The sequence below is a fragment of the Leptosomus discolor genome, chromosome 7 (assembly GCF_034619465.1).
Source record: "Leptosomus discolor isolate bLepDis1 chromosome 7, bLepDis1.hap2, whole genome shotgun sequence".
Taxonomy (NCBI): Eukaryota; Metazoa; Chordata; class Aves; order Leptosomiformes; family Leptosomidae; genus Leptosomus; species Leptosomus discolor.
This window is the reverse complement of record NC_141397.1, coordinates 20,863,927-20,882,894: the sequence shown is the minus strand read 5'-3', so window position 1 is coordinate 20,882,894 and position 18,968 is coordinate 20,863,927. Positions and strand designations below refer to the sequence as shown.

The following is an 18,968-nucleotide window of genomic DNA, read 5'->3' as shown; positions in this document are numbered from 1 at the left end:
GCCACATCCTTTAGTATCCTCTCTCTGAAATATCTGGCTGCAGAATGACAATAACCAACTCAATATAGCACCAAATAAATGCTTTCCTCCAAGCATTTGGCAGGGATTAGTCAGCCAAAGTAAATAAAATTTAGGTTCCTAGTTGTAAAATAGCACACTGCTTCTTCCTTTCCCTTCCCTTAAATAGCAGAAGCTTTAAAAAATTAGAGGCCATTATTACTTTTATTGGGAATAGCACATTTTTCTAGTCTTCATCATGCCAATCTTTTCTTCTGTCAGTTCCAAACAATTACTAGTATTTGTCCTTATACTCTATATTTAGCAAAAGTATCTTAACAAAATTGCCAGCAGCTGTCCATCAACATGGCCATCTAAAAACTTGCAGGGCAAAATACTGACCACTACTACAGGAGAGCCTGTACTGCATCAGTAGCAATGGGAACTATGCTTGAGCAAGCCAGGTTAGCATCATGACCTCATATTTGTAGCCGAAGAGCAATGGACACACTATTCTAAAGATTTTCTGAAGAAAATCAACAGGTATGGAGCTTGGATGATACATCAGAGCAAAGGCAGATCTACTCTCACAGCCCTTCACAGCCGGCTTCCAGAAGTGACTGACACTTTCTGTTACTGAATGTGACCACGGACCTTTGTATGTAACAGATCTCAAAGACCAAAGCTAATGTATTTCCAAAGAAGCGCTTGCATTTTTTTCTTTTTTTTTTTTTTTAACAGATGTAGAAAATGCACAGACAGGAGGACAGAGCCCTCTCCATTTCTTAAGCATCTTTTAAAATTAACCTGTCTCATTATAGGGTAATGAAGAGGAAAAGTACTCTTCTCTGTTCTCTTTACAGTGGATGCAGTGACAAGCACATCTTTCTCCATACGGGGCAGATACACGGAGATTTCTATCTCTGTCACCTCTCAGAGTATTTACAGATGCGTGGAGTGGGGCTGGAAATTGATTTGACTGTCAAAGTGCTAAGTAAGGCTTACACCAGTGAGAGTACTGTAGCTAGGGATACTATCCATAAAGCTGTCAAAGAACTGCAGTAACTTTATTTCTTTTACAACAACAACAACAAAAACCCAGCAATACAGTGGACTGGAATGGTATAATTTAAATATTTGTATTCTAAAACACAGAGTAGAAATATTAATAATTCTCTGTATCTTGCAGATCACCAGGTTGTTAGGGGAAGGGACATCAGAAAGGGCAACGCTTTCTCCAGTGCCCAGACCAGCATATCACATAGTATGTGATACAGAAATGAAAACAGGAACACTTAACTTGAGTGAAAAGATTAAATGACCACAGACTAGAATCATTCCAGATAATAATGCCATGAAAATAGAAAAAAAAAAAGTCTTTCTGTAATACAGGATTGTCTTTTCAACTGAAATGTTTCAAATGACAGTGTATTTAGCACAGACTATTTTAGAGTATAAGGAAATTGAATAGTTTCTTTCCAAACAGAAGTAAATTGATATGGTCAGATAATAGAAGTATTATTGACAACAAACAACTTTGTAGCTATAAGGAACTGCGTAACCACATGGCATTCATTCCAGGGGAAAAATGATATTGCCAGAACAACAGGCAGTTTTCTTGTGGTGTATTACAGCAGGAAAGAAAGTGGGACAAAACGAAGTCTAATGGATTAAGCAATTTGACTATGTTTTTGCTATTAGTGTGGTTCCATGACCTGCTCTGTGTTCCTGAGAAAGTCTATCCCTGGCTTTCTGCTTCTGCCTGTCCTTCCTCTGCTGCTGATCAGCCCAGGACTAACTATTTGGATCTCAGACGCTTTTTCTAACAGGGTGTGACTCCACTTCCTAGAATAATGGCAGTTCTGCTAGGGGGAGGAGAGGAGTCCCTAGGGATGCCATTAAGAACACAATAGCAGTCCTGGATGTCATACGTCAACACACAATGTGTCGTATAAAGATATTCTGATATGAGGTTTCTTTAAGAAGAGGTTTGCAAATACTGGGCAAGGAAAAAAAAAAATTGGTCAGACATCATTCCCAGTCGCTAGTTGGTGGTTGTGACTCAACTCACACAGCATGACAATTTGAGGGCTAATTGTAAGACAGGAAATCAATTCCCTTTTTGGTTACCGAACACCACATTTATAAACACAACATGTTCAATCAAAATGCCTAGGACTGGTCACAAAACACTGAAGACAGTGAGAAAACTGGACACCTTTTGAACAGAACCGACAAAAGTAAGTGAAATTCAATCCAGAGATGTGCTTCATTAGTCCTGAAGCCCCCTGAGCTCACTATTGGCAGAGGAAGATAAAGACAAGCAGTTGGTTCCCATAGCAAATTGTTTGCTAGGAAACATATCTTTAAATAAGACTGCATATAAAAAAAAAAAATTAACTGTCACATCAATGAAGCATTCAAGATGTTTTTCCAAAATAACAGCAAGCGTTCCATGCCTGCAGAAAATACTGCTTCAAGAGTCTTGTTCTCAAGCCAAAAAGACAGCATCTTATAGATAAGCACACACACACAAAAATATTATCTAGACTTGAATGTTGAGTGACCTCTCAGAAAAACCAAGTGAAAACAGTTTTTCTTTTCTATGACAATCTTGGAATTTGGCACCAGAATAGCAAAGGGGACATATGTGAGTGATCAACAGGACATTTACAGTTCAAAAATAGTCTGTTGCAAAGCTGATGCTCACATAAGCGGGGCAGGGCACGACAGTACCAGTGTATTATATCTGATTTATGGAGACCATGACTTTGCCAAGATTGTCCCCAACTAAAATGTAGCTTCAAATTCTACAGGACGAGGTTCTAAAAAAATCAGGCGTTAATTTTATAGAAAACTCAAGAGATATTAGATAGATAGATAGCCTTCTGCTCTCATCAGTGTGGCCACTTCCTTTCATATACGTAATATGTGTTCAACACCAAAGTCTCAGGGAACAACATTACAACGGAAACAAGACTTATCTCCTACAATCCACTAATCGACTAGCATTCCAACAACTGGAGCCACATAAGCAATTTAGCTTGTACTGCCTGGTACAGCAACTGGTATTTTCATTCTTTTTTACTGCCAAGTAACAAGCTGTTTGAATTCTTCCAGTATTCATTTTCGAAAGGACAACAGAAAATAGCAAAGTGAGGGACAGAGGGAGATCTGAGAAGGCAGCCATGAGTAGGAACTTAGCATCAACTCCTTAGTGTATCAGACAGCTACACTACAGGAAAGTGGAAATTTTCTGTGGGCAGGGGCTACACTGTACAAATGAGCTGGGTGAAAAAATGCCTACAAAGAGTAACATCCTTCATCCCTCTCCTGCTTTCCACTCAGTAGTACTGCTGGTGAGTTCAGAGCAAGGGCAATCAGTCCAGAAAGCAGGCCTTTGAGATGGTTTCATGACCATTGACCTGCTCAGTACAAAAGGCAGCAGTTATACTTCCCTTTTTCCACATCCCCCTAAAAATGTCTGAAGTACAAGGGAAGGGAACTCATGAAAACACGTGGCTGTGTGGGAGATGGGAAATGTTTGGCAGTTGACAGGGGAGAGAATGATAGTTTCAGAGACAGAAGTGTGTGAGCAAGGGACTCTCCCAGGATTTGAGTTCTACTGGGAAGCCTGTCACCAGGAAGCCAATAAAAGAGCTCACAGGAACACACACTTGAGAGGTATTAGTTCATATATGTTACTTAACGTGTTTAACCACCAACTTTTAGCCTGTCTGGCTGAATTATTCCACTGGATTGTGAAAATCAGTCTGTTTACTTTGCTTTTAAATTAAAGTATTCAACTACAGTTAAACACAGATCGGTTGACAATGTACAGGAGGCTGGAGGAAGTCAGAGCATGAACCATAAAAAGGTTAATAAACGCATATCAAAACATCCGTACCACCACTGCTCTTGAAAGCCAGCCTTACCAAAAAAAACCCTGTGCTACAGCACTTGGAACACGATTTATGCCCAGAAAGCAGACTAAGGAGCAAAGGCAGAAAACCTCTGTAAGCCAGGTTTTTGCTAATGAAAGAACTAGAATTCCTATGAATTAAATTATGATAATTGTTAGATTAATAACATTAATTCATACTTGATAGTTTCCACATGACCAAATCTGTGACATTTCTTCTCTTTTTCTGTCTTAGCTTACTGTAATAAAACTGTCAAGTCCTTTGTTCATAGCTTGTTACAGGTAACTACAATAATGCACTAGGTATAATTGCAGAATTTATCACTGCTTGGAAAAAATACTGACGGAGAAGAAGTACCTTACGCTATCACCTTTTTCTTCACTATAGCTAGGAAGGTGGCATTATTCTAAAGCTAATATTTTAACAGTAACAATTAAGTTTTATGGAGAATGTAATTGCTGTTGTATTTTAGCAATATGTATCTCCCTTTCTGGTCAATACCATGTACTGAAAAGAAACTTCAAAAATCAATGTAATGAAAAATATTCAGACTGCAATCCTCAGTTGGTTACACATCCAGTGTCTTACAATTAAACAACACGGCATAGTTTCAGTATATTACTTACTGGAAGACCCTTATGTCCTGGACTCCCTTTCTGTCCTTTTCGACCTCTGCTGCCTTTTTGTCCCTAAAAAAAAAGTGTGCAAACCAGTTCAGTTAACACACACAAACCATTAGTGTTCTTGGTTTTTTCCTTTTGTGAAGAACAATAATGTTTACCTGAGGTCCTTTGTATCCTTGTTTTCCTGGCAAGCCATTCTGACCAGGCTCTCCACGATTGCCCTATTTTTAAATGACAACAAATCTTTGTCTTGTTAAGGTTTTCTCATGTGACAGTAACACGCTGGGATTTATTGTATTTTAAAGGTCTGGGGTTTTTCTTTACATCTTCCTGCATACCTTCTTGCATTTACAGATGTCAAGAAAAATTCCAGAGGATCTATCTAACCAGCCTGATTTCACATTGAACACTGCAGACCCAGAATGAATTAGTAACCAACACAGCAAAAACAATCCAAAGACAGTACTCCTGAAACCGCACAGTGATAATGTTCTTGAAATAAAATCTTGTGTGTGGACAATATGCGAGGCACTACAAATCATTTAATACTGTAGTCACAAAGACTTGCTGAGCAACAAAAGCAGTACCTTCTGCTTTCAAAGGCCTAACGCTGAAAATTGATACAAACAAATGGGAAAAGAAGATTTACGTATCTAGCAATACTCACATGCAAACTATAAATACCTAAAATTTGCAGCTTTATCTGTGCTATATTTGGAACATACTCTTGTAGGTGTTCTAGTGTAATATGATGAAGCATATACATAAAAGTCCAGACGAGGCTCCTGATCAATTTAAAAAAATATTTCTCCAACATATCTATTGCCACTACTTTGAATTATCTTTTTCAAAATTCTTGATTAAGGTCCTATGTGGAAAAAGGCAGAAATAAGAAAAGTATAGCTCTTACATCTGGTCCCCGTTGTCCCCTTCGTCCTGACATTCCCTAAGACAAGGTGAAAAAAAATGGCTGTGAGGCCAAGTTAAGTATTATCTGAATGCTGATAAAAGTGGATAGCTTGTTGTGACCGCTTCATTAAAACTTTTCAGCTGACAGTTAAACAAATGCAAAATTTATGGGTTTTTACAAAAAAAATATATACTTACAAAACCAGTAGTCCAGTTTTGGCCTCCAGTGCCATTCTGAGTGTTGCTTAGGAAATGGTATTTCTATTTAACAGTCAGAGTATTGCTACTCACCAAATTAAATATCGTTATCAAAAGTGCATGCAAGGCAGAGGCTAGAAAACTAAATCAAGCCCAAGCAAGTTCAGAACTACTTTTCATTTTCACTATGTACAAGCTTCCTTTGTTTAAGGAACTTACCGGGTTGCCTATGTCTCCTGATGAGCCATGTGAGCCTTTTTGTCCTCTCTCACCCTGTGTACAGAAAATTTTATTTCCTTAGCATTACTGCAATTTCTCATTTTTTCTTTTGTCCATTTTTGCATGCTGAATTTTTAAGACTGTCAAAAACTGTCTTGTGGGACTTCCCCACACCAACATTCTCCGTCAAAGCCTTTCAGTAAATAGCATTGACTGCTGAAAGCAACCAGTTACACATCTCTGAAAGGGCCTGGCTGATAGCACTATCTAAGAACTGCCAAATACCATTACAGCTCTTAGAAAGATTCCTGCAGGCCTTTGTTAAGAGCACAGGGCTGGGGGTTACAGAGTTGGCAGGTTCATGGCTCTGCTTCTAGCCTGCTCTTTGATATTGGGCACGTTACTTCCTTGTTCTGTGCCTCAATTCCTTCCTTGCAGTGAGGATAATGACACAGACCGCATCTGAGGGTATACACTTGTTGGAAAGCATTGCAAAAAAGGCAAGCATTGGTACTGTTGTATCCTGGGGAAAAAGGCTCACCCAGTCCTTTAACTCTCCCTGAAAGCAGCGAGGGATTTACACGAGACCATTTTCTCAGGTCTCTCGTCCAGATGACAAAATCTGTTTTCGGTTCACTCTAAGTGCAAGTGGTGCTGTTGCTTTTCCCTGGAGGTAGCTGAGCTTCCCCCGCGAATGATTTCAAGAGAAGGAAAGGAGAATATTCAGTTCCCTTGCCAGTGGTCCAGGAATGGATCTTAGATGGATTTAGAAGTTATGCTGATATCCAAGGGATCTGTGAATATGGTTGGGCTTGCGACACAGTTGTGCATTTAGGACATGTGTTCCTCCTGCAGAAAGGAGGGACGGGACTTTGCTATCTGTGAATACATTTCATATGAGTTCTGGCAGTGTTATCTGTGGATGCTGCTAAAGGCAGTGCTCTGTCTGTGCTAGTCTGTATGTCTGACTGCACTGGTGTCCCCTGTCTGTGTATAGATCTCTCTGGAACACAGGCTGAACCTCACTACTCGCCAAAACTGCAAACAGGAGCAGCAGCAGCAGCATCCGTTGGACTGGGACAGAGACGTGTCTTCACTGATCAGGAAGGAGGAGTTCCCAGGTCCCAGAGCCCATGAGAATCAGTGGCTACCATAACATCTTCTCTTAAAATTGGAAGATTTAAAAGATCCGCACATTGGAATCAGATCAGCTGTTTGTCATTGCCTTGTGGATTTGATGCTGACAGTGGTGCTCATTCATTTTCAGACCTTTCAGATCTTTGTTAGCATCTTATTTGATAAGTGATAACTTCCCATATCCTTGGCAATGATAAATTTAAAATAGTGCAGATAGGAGGAGGAAACTGTACAACTGCTAAGCACACATCTTACAGAAATTCCACATATTTCTAAACAATTACCTCTTCCCCCCTTTCTCCTGCGAAGCCTCTTGCTCCTGCTATTGCACTGTTTTGTCCAGGGTCACCCTGAAAAAAAGAAACACCTCCCAGTAAGAATGCTTATTCTTACAAAATTTGAGATGTTAAATTAACAAGTCAGTTCTTAGTCAATGCATATGATTGCTGTCAACATCAGGAGTTCCATTTAGAGAGAACAGATCAAGGATTTGGTAGTACTAACTACTTAAAAACTGTAAAACATTCTTCTTTAGAAAAACAATAGAGAGATTTACATATATGAAGGGTTAATAAAAGGCCTATGTATTAGACATCCTACAGTCATTGCAATAGCACATGAACACAGTGGAAGAACATCCTGGTTTTGTGCTGATGCACAGAGGAGTATGTATAAAGTCTTGAGTACATGCAAGATGATGGTTTGCATCTACAAAACAATGATGCACTTGAAAAAACGTACAGGATCTCCTCGAAAGCCCTTCTGACCATGATCACCAGGGGGTCCTCTTGGCCCTGGACTTCCCTGAAAACAGAACATATCTCACTAAGATCCTGAAACACTACTTTCATACAGGAATTGACAAGAGATAGGTCTAAGTTCCAACCTTTCAACCTTTATTTATAAATCGTCTCACTCATAGTTTCTTCCCCAATTCCACTCCCCAAAAACTCCATTTGGAGTCCTAAGTCACACCTTGTTTCAGACTGCAAGGTTAACTGTAAGGCAACAAGGCTTCTTCATGCTTTATGAAAAACAAGTGATCTGACGTTGGCAAACACAGACAATAAAAAAACCTCTTGTCTTACGTATTTGAACCTGCCAGGGTACTACAGATGTAGAAGGCTTCATATCTATCTTTAGCCAAATAAAAATTAGTCATATGCAGAAATTACTTGATCCCTCAATAAATACGAGAAAATGCCCACCTAGAAGACTGTAAAGTACAGATCTAATTATTCTTCAAATTCTTTTTTTAAATAGAAATATCCTACAGGCAACTATTTTCTGAGTATATACCCTATTTACAAAAATACCCACTGGCTATTCATCAGTAGTTTGTTGTTCTTCAGGTGCTGGAAGTCCTATAGTAGCTCTCCTGATAGGAATTCAAACAAAAAATGTGCATATAACTTTGTGGTACAAGGTCTACTCCCTGTGCTTCAGACTTTATTAAAGATATTTCTCACAGGGAACAGTTTAATGAAATAGCAATACTATTGTTCTTAAATCCAAACCCTGACCACTAAAAGATAACAAAATGTTACCGGATATCCAATGTCACCCTTTTCTCCTTTCTTCCCAGGAACCCCAGGAGGCCCCTTAAAGACAAAATATGGTATATTAATTCATTTTTTATCACCCAGTAACTTTGAGGTCAAGACAAAAGAAAGAAAAAAACGTACCATTTCTCCTCTAATTCCATCATGCCCATCTTCCCCATCGTCACCCTGAAATAATACTAATGTGAATGAATTTTTCAGGTAAATAAGTAATGCATATTTACAAACTACAACAAGAATAGGTTAACATAGACCGAGATAAAAAAACAACCAAACAAACAACAACCCCCGCCATCCCTGCCCTGAAAAAAAGAAAAAAAAGAAAAAAAAAGAAGAAAAACTAAACACAGGAATTATTTTCTCATATGCTCATATGTTCCCTAGGCACAACTATAAACTGGGCACTGCAGCAGACATCTGCAAAGCAGCCTAAAAAAATGTAACATTGACGTAACACTCACTGACATCTCTGCAGGACAAAGCCCTGAAGAATATTGCATTCACAAACTCAGATGGTCTAGTCATACTGTACCTGTTTTCCAACAAATCCTCGAAGCCCCTGAAAAGAAAAAAGATGGCAAAAGTTAGAAAAACATGTAATAAAAACATTGAAAGATTTTTCTAAATCACAACGAAACCGTATTTTCAAAATTTTTGTTTAACCTTTAAACCTCTTTCCCCTGGACACCCCATGATGCCTTGTCTTCCTTGTGGTCCAGGTGGTCCTCTTGTGCCCTGAAAAAGAGAAAAGAAGAATCCAATTGTTTCAATTTATGTGAAGTATACACAAGCTGGCAGCTAATTTATCTGTTAGAGAGATCCAGTCCTGTAGTCCTGGCAAGCTGTCTTCTCAAGAACTGTAGCCCCAATAAAGTCCTTGGTTAACTGGGGATTAAAAGGTTTTGACAACAGAGAAATGTGCAACTGCAAGATTCTTATAAGTCAGCAACCTCCTATGAAAGATCACATATATCAGCAGTATCCTAGCAAATGTTAAAATATTTTTAATCTCCCCTACTATAATTTCCTTTTAGCCATATGCATTGTGCTGTTAACATTCACAATGCACTTACAGTCCCAAGTCTCCAGCTATCATTTTGACAAATCTGACTCCCGTAAAAAAGTATCTCTATACTAGAGCATCTTAAATTTGAAACTACATACAACCACAGAAATCTCACAGAGCAGAACTAATATTTGTGAGTCTGGCTGACAGGATTTCCATGAAAAATTCTTTCTGCATAGTATGATGAAAGTAAAGCAAGTACAATGTGATGATGCCATTACACATCTGCAGGCCTGTTTTTGGAGTACTGCATCTTCACACATCAAGACTTCGCCTTGAGTGAGCAGTCTACCAGAGCAATGCCTACAAACTGTTACAAACTGGCTGACAGCACAACAGAACAGTTACTGCACCCTCCTGATGACATCTTGGGCTGTGCTCCTCTCTAATATCCATTACACTGCTACGCTACTTCCTTACTGTCACTGTAGTTACTTTTAGTTTCCACTCATTTATCAGTTTTTTTAAAAATTTGAAACAAAAATTATATAGATGTAAACTGTTTGCTCTTTTGGGAGCAAACAAACATATCCATCAATCTGAGAGATGATCATAGCCTTGCAGTACGCTTCCCAGTCTCTTTCACTTTCATGGTTTTGGTTTCAGCAACCTACCATCATCAAAAGATATTGCACCTGGGTCAAATCAAGAGGATATGGTTTGGACAGCCTTCAAAAAACACATCTAATTTCGATACAAACAAAAACATCTAATAACAGACGTCTAGATCAAAGAGCTGGTCTTGACTGGCCAGAACTGGCTTATTAACAGTTCCTTCTACAGAAAATTACTGGTTTTCTCTCTATTTGTTTACTTTTAGTTTCCCCATAGAAAACTGTTTTGAGTTTTTGATAACAACTTAGGAAAACATAAAAAAAAAAAAGAGTAAAATTAAAAAATGCTTTTTGTAGAAATCTTCTACAGAAATAAAAATAAGTTCCCAAATAGCTTTGCTAAGTAGGCACCCAGCCAGCCACATACATGAGCTAATCAAGTTGTTATAATGTATGTCCCTTATATTCCAAGAAACACTACTGAAAATTTTATGATCTTGTCTCTGTTTTATTCAAGTGATATGAGGGAGTTACCTTGAAAGGTAACAGGTCTTTTTAAGTTCACTATGCAGCTAATTTAGATGATCTTTTTTTCTTCCCTGCTCAAATGTTTTAGTTTTCACCAACACAGGTTTTTAAAGTGATATAACTTACCGATTCTCCTTCATCTCCAAGATATCCTAGGTTGCCTTTAGCACCATTGGATCCCTGAAGTTAAAAGATGAGAGGTAATGCTATAATACTTGGTTGACCTTCAGAAACTACTGGGGAATTCTGGAAAAAATTAATGGGCCAATATATTGTTCTTTGCATATTCTGTCCCTCTGCTTACTCTGGGCTTGAAACGCTGCTGAAAACTTGAATAATAAACAACTTATTTCCTGATCATTTTTCTCCTAATGTTTCCCTAATGTTGCTAACAGGTTAAGTCATCACTAATGCATTAGTTTTCCCACATTCAGATTTGAAGGTGGCCCAATGTTTTTATTGGATGCTCCAGTGTGAACAATTTTCTTTCACTGCAGGCCCCAGGAAAAGTTCTTTCAAAGTTTTAAAGTGTCTCCAGCAACTAATTAAACATTTGAAGACAACACTGAGATATACCTTAATTACTGAATCTTTAACAACCTATCTTGGACTTTGCTTAATGTTTATAATAAAAGAAGAACCAAGGCCGAAGTGATGCTGTGCAGTGGACAAAATGATAAGTGTGAAAAGACTCAAGGGAACTCTTTAACTCTGGAAAAGGGGAGAAGAGCTAGAGGACAAAATAAAGCTATGGCTGCTCAAAAGATATATGTGAACTAACACTGTACAAGCCTGAGCTGCCCATTTTGTCAGCTGTTGGAGGCAGAAAATCTGAAGCCTCCAGCAGCAGTGTTCATGGCTGCTGAAACATACAGGTGAGAAGCAACACCCATTATTGAGTGACCAGTGAACATGCTTGTCCACAAGGACATCAGGACTGTATATAAATTAATGTTTCATGTATACAGGGGATGTTCTTCTACCATATTTGCACTCCTGCTGGCTTGAAAAAGTGTATTCTTCAAGCATCCACATCATAGAGCATGTTTTTATTTAGAATTAATGCACACATTTAACAGAACTCTCAATTGTTATGGCAGCTGTCAAAATAAGTTACTTAAAACTGAACAGAATTAAACATTACACTACTGAACTACAGTACAGAATTTTCCACCATTTCTTAACCACATCAAAGGAAAATAATACAAGAAAAGTCACAGATATCTGAGGTTTAGAATGGTTCTATTGCATACCTTAACTGGAAATCTAGTTAGTAAAAAAAAATAATTAAAAGACAAATAATTTGATTTAAAGCATTTTTTGCTTGCTTGTATGCACTAACTTTTAATTCCCTAACTTGTAGCATTTCACTGGCTCTTTTCCATTGACATTAATAGAAATCTTTACTACTGAAATGAACTGCAATGCCTTCATGAGATTTTGGTTCTTTCTGGAACTCCTGCAGAAACAATCAATTGCTATCCTAAGTTGTTCCGAGACTGTTAAAAATGCAGTCATTAGGAACTTCCTGATGGCTCTGAATAAAGGTCTCTGAAAGACACGCATTCTAGGGAAAAGCAGGTAAGTTGCTAAGCAAAACGAGTATTAGAATCTTTAGATAAGCTCATCAATTATGAAATGTTCCTCCATAGTACTCACAACTGATGACTGATTACTCCTCCTGCATTGTTAGACAGAGGGTGTATTGTGATTTTGGAGGATATACCAAAATCTTGCCATAAAACACAGGTAAACACCGTTACATTATTATTTACAACTCAAACTTAGCAATACAAAGCTAGGATATATTCTTACCTTTATCCCTTGTTTTCCCATATCTCCTATTTCACCTTCTTCCCCAGTACATTTGCAAGACAAACAGCAGCAGGTCCTCTCAGCAATATTATTCTTGAAAAGAAGAAGTTACTGCAGATGAAAAACGTATTTTCCAAAAATTTCCTCATGGCTCTACTCCTGCTCTTACTGGAAGCACTCACCCTAAGAATACAACTGGACTTTATGCTCTATTAATAGCATGACTCCTTTGTTAGTTATATTTACCAAACTTGATTCTTACGGTTTGATTGTACAGTTCTTCTACCCAAGATCTTACTATGTACATTGGTTCTTTATCAGATAACTTACCAAGAACTTGGATAGCCTACTAGCAATATCTGTCATGCCAATATGTAAGTGAGTTCCATATTCAAATCCTTTTCCAAACTCAATGGATCGGAGGTTTTGAAAATTGGAGGCTCCTTCCAGAACAACAGTTACAAGACCATCCAAACCTAATTATAATGAATAAGAAAATAAATATCAGTTCCACTGAAAAATGGTTTCTGTACCTTATATATACATGCATCATAAAGAAGGTGAATGGTACCTACTAGGAATGCCAGCTGGAAAAGCCACACTTTTGATGGTATACAATTCTGTGAGTGATTCGAATGAGGTGCTAGTGACAATGAAGAGCCAATAAAAAGCTCAGAATATAAATCTTCCTATTTGAATAATGATCAATGATTCAAGACCATATGGTTGATTTGGCTGTCAACATAAATATTCACTTAACCATTGAGCTTTTAGGAAAACCAGAAGTTTTATGTTGCACTTCTTTTTACATTAAAATAGTTGCAAATATTGGTGGCTCCAAGTCATCATTCCATCAGCTACAATAGCAGATCTAATGCTCAGGTAGATGTCAGAGAAATTACAGATCTGAATTCTCTGTTTCTCCAGCCCAGTTTTGCTGTAAGAATGCATGTCTTTATATTGATCTAGAATGACACCAATGTGAAATTAGAGTAAGCCTCTGGCCACAAGACACTTCCTCAGGCTGCAAAGCAAGAGGCAAAGAGATATCCTATGCAGTAATGTCCTGAAGTGCTCCCCTTGAACTCAGATCATTCGGAGAAAGAACAGGGAAAAGTCTGTTTCCTTTTGTAAGGGAAAAAAGCACAGTGAGGCAACATTGCCATTGAAAATGCAGTTATGTTGGGATTCCAGGTTTCTGGCTTGGTCCTGAGTCCCTTTTATACAGTTGTACAACATACCAGGCAACATCAGCAGATTCAAATCCAAACAAACTGAATTTACTCTGATTTAAGTTCCGTGAATCTAGCAGGCAGACTTCTGACTCACTTGAACAGAGATGACAGCAATCTCTAGCTGAATGATGCTGCACAGCCCTAGCAAATGAAATTAAAACCCAACAGAAACAAACAAAACCCACCCAAACCTAAGACCAAATTTATTTTAAAATACATTTTAAAACTCAATCCCAAATCACACTTCTGCACCTAATTTGCTTATTGACACAGGACAACCGACCGACAACACACAACACCCCAAGGAAAAGAGTCTTTGGTACACCTGAGCAAGCTGTTAGGCATATCTGTCTTCCTATCTTTCCCGTGTGGCTGCCATAGTGTCAAAGGAAGCCCCATGTTCTCCTCGTTATTACTGCTCTGCAGTTACTAGCATCTTTGCTAAAAGGACTGTTATGCTCCACTTTACTGGCTGCACTTGTCACGCTTGTACTCCACTATAGCTCTTCTTGCCACTTGCATCCTGTTCAGAACAGGAAATTCTTCATAGGGTTGTTGTTGAGAAAAGAGAGACAATAGACACGAGACAACGGATGTCTGTATGGGATGAGGGGCAAGCACACACCAAAGCGACTGCTACCAATTGAGAAGCCCCTTGCATTTCCCTTTGGTAAATCTAGCCCTTTCATCTCCAGTTCTGTTTTTCACTGTTTCTTGCATGACAGTCTCCTGCACACATCAGAAGGGCTTAGCCTGTGGCAGCTTCTCCATTCCTCCTGCCCTCCCTTTCTGACCCTGGGCTCCGAAATCAGATGCTGATACAGATACTGAAGCCTACAGGGCAGGAGGAAAGGTAACTACTCAACCTATCTTCTCCCCACTCTGCTAGGTTTCTGGGTGACAACAGATAGTAAGGACAAGGCAGATTGCTTGGCGAAACACATATGTGTAGCTGTGGGAAAGTTGGTTAAACATTGTAAGAAAGACTGTTTCAGATCATAAAATCTCTACATGGGGAAGTCATCCCAAAGAAGCATCACTGTTTACTTAGTCCTGTTACTAGGTGCTTTCTGAAACATCCGCTATTGGCCACAGGTAAAGAAAAGGACCATGATAGGAGGACAGTTTTATCAGGCATTGTCAACCTCACTTCAAAGGAGCTATTCTGATTTGTATTGACTGCGCACCTGAGACTATAACTCCTTTTATTTGCTGCTAATCTCCATGTGCTCTTTCTGCAGAAATTAATTAAATACCTCTTCTCACCCCATTGCTAGGCCACCTGAGAAGTGAAACATTCTGACTTCTCTAGAATAGATACCTTTGGTTTTAAGTTCTTCAGATTTTTGTTCAAGTGCTTCTAAGTCATCATCCACACCATCTGAGAACACAAGTAATACCTACAAAGACATAAAAAAGAGAATGTAAATCACACAGAAGCAATGAACAATTGTATTTCAACCTTTCTTACATAATTTTGAACAAAGGATTTTTGCCTAAGTCATCACATTACCTTTTGTCGGGTCTCATCCTTGTTCTGAAATGTTTCCCAGAGTGACTGCAAGAATTCAACATTAAGTCGGGATGGTCTCCCAATCACAGCATCGGACAGGTTATGCAAGATAGATTCACTGTCAATGTAGAACTTTGCAGATATTGGAGTAACAGTATTCTTCACGTGAACAGCCACACTGCTCTGTGCCTTGGACCCAACATTGCAGCTCACATCCTCTAGAGACAGGAGGGCTTGCAAAATCTCAGGAAAACGCTTTTCTAGTTTGGTCTGCCCATGAAATAAGTTGTGGCCTTCCCTCTGTGATGAGATGTCAAATCCCACAGTGATATCCACAAAACAAGCTACTGTTGGGAAAATCATAAATAAATGCATCAAGCAATTTCAATTTCAGGTAAAGAAAAATAGAAGAGAAAAATCACAGTGAGAGGAGACCAGTGCACACCAGCTAAGCAGGCAGGAGCTTCTAGAATCTGTCATCTCCAGGCCTCAGGTAATTATCTAAAATGAATCTTTAGGTCTCTAATTCATTTAGAGACACATTCATCTTAAACTAATCAGACAATTTTTAATTTCTAGAGAAAAATTATGGAAATGAAAAGCATATTTGACAAAGCTGTCAAAAATCCCTAAATGCCTTTAACCAAAAATGTGTTCTGTAATTATCCTTATATAACAAATCTGACTGTCCAGCCTTCTTAACAGCAATGTCAGCATCAGCTTCAGAAATTATTTCACGGGAGATACTTCTCAGTTCAGCAGGTTTTGACCCTTCCTTCCCCTTATTCCCCTAGCTAATTTATTCCACAGAGATCATCATCTTCACGCGAGTCAGAAGAATTTTTCTATTCTGTTTTCAGAGCGTTGCAGAAGATCAACCAAATGTATCCTAAAGAAGCACACTAACTGGGAAGCATGTTTAAAGCAGCACACAAAGATCTTAGAATAGTTTGTTTCAAGGATGTTTACCTTTTCTATTATTATCCTCACAAATAACATCAACCAGTCTTTTTTTTATGGTCTTCAAGTTAGAAAAATCATCAACAGCATATTTCCTACTTGATGATCCAGTTATCTGTGTCAGCTGGGACTGATCAACGTTTCCCACACCTATGGCATATATATCAACACCTTTCTTCCTCAGGCTTTCTGCTGCTCTTGTAGCTCTACTGGTTGTTTTTCCAGCAATGATTACCAGTAAAATCTGTTGGATATTTTCATGTATTCTGCTGCCCTTTTCTGGTCGGAAGTTGAGTTTGACTTTCTCAAGTGCATTTTCAATATTTCTTTGGTATCCTTTAATTTGTTTGATGCTTTGAATTTTAAATTCTAGTTCTGATCTGTTTGGAAAAATGCTTAGGTTGAACTCTTCTTTATAGACATCACTGTACAGTGCAAAGCCAATTTTGGTATTCTGAACAGCAACACCTGGATTGATTACACTTATCACAAAGTCCATCATTATCCTGAAGTTTTCTTCATCTATGTGTCTGGAACCATCTATTAGGAAAATAACATCTGCTTTCTTTGGACAGGCTGCAGAAGATAAAGAAAAATATATTATTACAAAGTACACAATTCTATGTCTATAATCAGTGACCTTGCCTCTACCTCCCACATCCTACTAGTCACACTGACAAAAAAACCTCCCAACAAATAGACCTACAAAAAGAAAGTTAAGCACATAAAAGCTAATGTACATGGAAATTCAGACATCTAGTCCCAGAGCACAAAACATACTCCTGTAAGCATGTACGTTGCAGAGTAACCATAGCTACATTTCCCTCTTACCTACTGAGCAAATAAAATTACATTGGCCCAACCGAATGCCCACAGGGCAAGGGTGCATTCCATCTCAGCCTCATGCAAATATCTAAAGAGGTCAGGTGACTGACACCCTAAAAGTGCCTATTTCTCTCCATGCTACTTAGAAAGGGAAACTACAGTGACTAGACATGACAGCTATAGACAGCTAAAGCTAAGTAAGATAAATCCCATCCTACGTGCAACAAAACTGAGACTCTTCAGGATTCGTAGATGAGGTGTCTCCCCTGTCAGAGCACCAAATTGCTCTCAGTATGCTTACCACAGCCCAAACTGATCAACTTCCAAATAAAGCACAGCAGCCGTCGCTACTTCCATTACGAAAGACATCAGAAGGAGAAGGTAGGAAAGAGTACCCACTACAAGAGCTGAACCGAACAAGCAGGAAACAGAGATGATTGTAATTTAAATCGCATTAATCAGAACAGACTGTGTTTTCTGTACCTATCTGACAGATGCCTTCGCAAGACTTTCCTTCAAACACAATTGCTGAGGAAGAAGTTGAACACAACACCCAATAGTGAGTATATACTTACCTGGTACCGAAATCTCACACACATCATTTGTTATATTTTCATTTAAGTTCTTAAGTCCTTCAAAGGTATCCACATAGAAACATTTGTCCTCTGATCCAGCCATTGTCAGAAGCTCATTTCGATTTGCTCCTTCTACTCCAACTGCATAGATGGTAATTCCTTTGTTCCTTAATCTCTGGGCCACATCATCCAGCATAGCTTTATCAGTGGATTCCCCATCAGTTATCACTATCAGCACCTGGGGAACTCCTTTGCTCTTGCGGCTGCCATGTTCTTCAGTGAAGAACGTTTCTGAAAGGACCAGTGCCTTTGCCGTATAAGTTGTTTGTCCTATAGGGTCATCTCTCTGGATAGCCTTAGTTATCTCCAGTTTTGTAGCATACTTATTGAGGTAGAAGAGCACTACTGGTTTGTCAGAATATTTTAGTGCTCCAAACTGAACTCTATCTGGGCCAACATCAGACTGGTTTACCAGGGCAATTATGAAGTCTTTCATTGCCTGGTACTGTGAGGAGCTTATGCTTCCAGAGCTGTCCATAACAAACACAATGTCTAAACGTTCCACTCTTCTGCATTCTGTAAAACCAAATTGTGAAAAGTGAAGATTTCATGTGTAAAATTATGCAGAATCTTACTGATTATTATAACTCAGGTCCACTTCTCAGAGTTCTATGCAATGTCTGTATAACTCTGCTAACTGAATGGTGTTGGATAACTCTGTTACTATCAATAAGTGCACATATGACAGATTCTTGTAGCTTCTGAGACTTCTGTGTGAACTTCACGATTCCGGTAATCAGAGCAGAGTTAGACTAAACTGAATGTTTTCTTATTTACCAAAAATGCTATCCTTTTGCTTTGGACACCACAGTACAGGGCTTATAGAGCGAACAGAAACTGTCATATTTCTGTTGATATTGTGGAAATATTCCTATCAGCTTACAATATCTAAAGCTATCCTTCCACAGGGTATGAATATTAACTGAAACTTCCCCCGTCTTGCATACAGCACATTTCGTCAGTTCATATTTAACGTCTAGCAGAAAAAATCCAAAGGTTTATTTCATATCTGAATTAAACACAGCAGTGGGTTTGCCTCCTACAGTCTCAGTGTGATAAATTAGTGCTTTGAGGAGCTGGGCTAACACCCTTCATCCAGCTCACTCCCTGGTGGGAGAACAGTTTGGTCCCTCTGAAGGGCAGTGTTCTCCCAGTTGCAGACATACAGAGCAGCACAGATTACAGCTGGTGACTCATTATATTTCAAGCTTCCCTGTTTACACCTGATCTTTCTCACTACATAAGCTACTGATATCTTTTTCAAAACTG

At 38.7% G+C, this 18,968-nt stretch overlaps 1 protein-coding gene across 1 annotated transcript in view; it reads right to left on the bottom strand.

The window, feature by feature from the left end:
- LOC104354156 (collagen alpha-6(VI) chain) overlaps positions 1–18,968 on the bottom strand; it is a 66,327-nt gene that overhangs the window by 36,464 nt on the left and 10,895 nt on the right. Inside the window, exons 7-21 of the mRNA XM_086468531.1 lie at positions 17,640–18,215; positions 16,249–16,815; positions 15,280–15,626; positions 15,088–15,166; positions 12,862–13,007; positions 12,532–12,624; positions 10,843–10,896; positions 9,232–9,303; positions 9,101–9,127; positions 8,554–8,607; positions 7,748–7,810; positions 7,291–7,356; positions 5,870–5,923; positions 4,702–4,764; positions 4,547–4,609 (exon numbers count right to left, since the gene is read on the bottom strand). Of these exons, the coding sequence (XP_086324657.1) occupies positions 4,547–4,609; positions 4,702–4,764; positions 5,870–5,923; positions 7,291–7,356; positions 7,748–7,810; positions 8,554–8,607; positions 9,101–9,127; positions 9,232–9,303; positions 10,843–10,896; positions 12,532–12,624; positions 12,862–13,007; positions 15,088–15,166; positions 15,280–15,626; positions 16,249–16,815; positions 17,640–18,215 (2,324 nt within the window). The remainder of the gene's footprint in view (positions 1–4,546; positions 4,610–4,701; positions 4,765–5,869; positions 5,924–7,290; positions 7,357–7,747; positions 7,811–8,553; positions 8,608–9,100; positions 9,128–9,231; positions 9,304–10,842; positions 10,897–12,531; positions 12,625–12,861; positions 13,008–15,087; positions 15,167–15,279; positions 15,627–16,248; positions 16,816–17,639; positions 18,216–18,968) is intronic.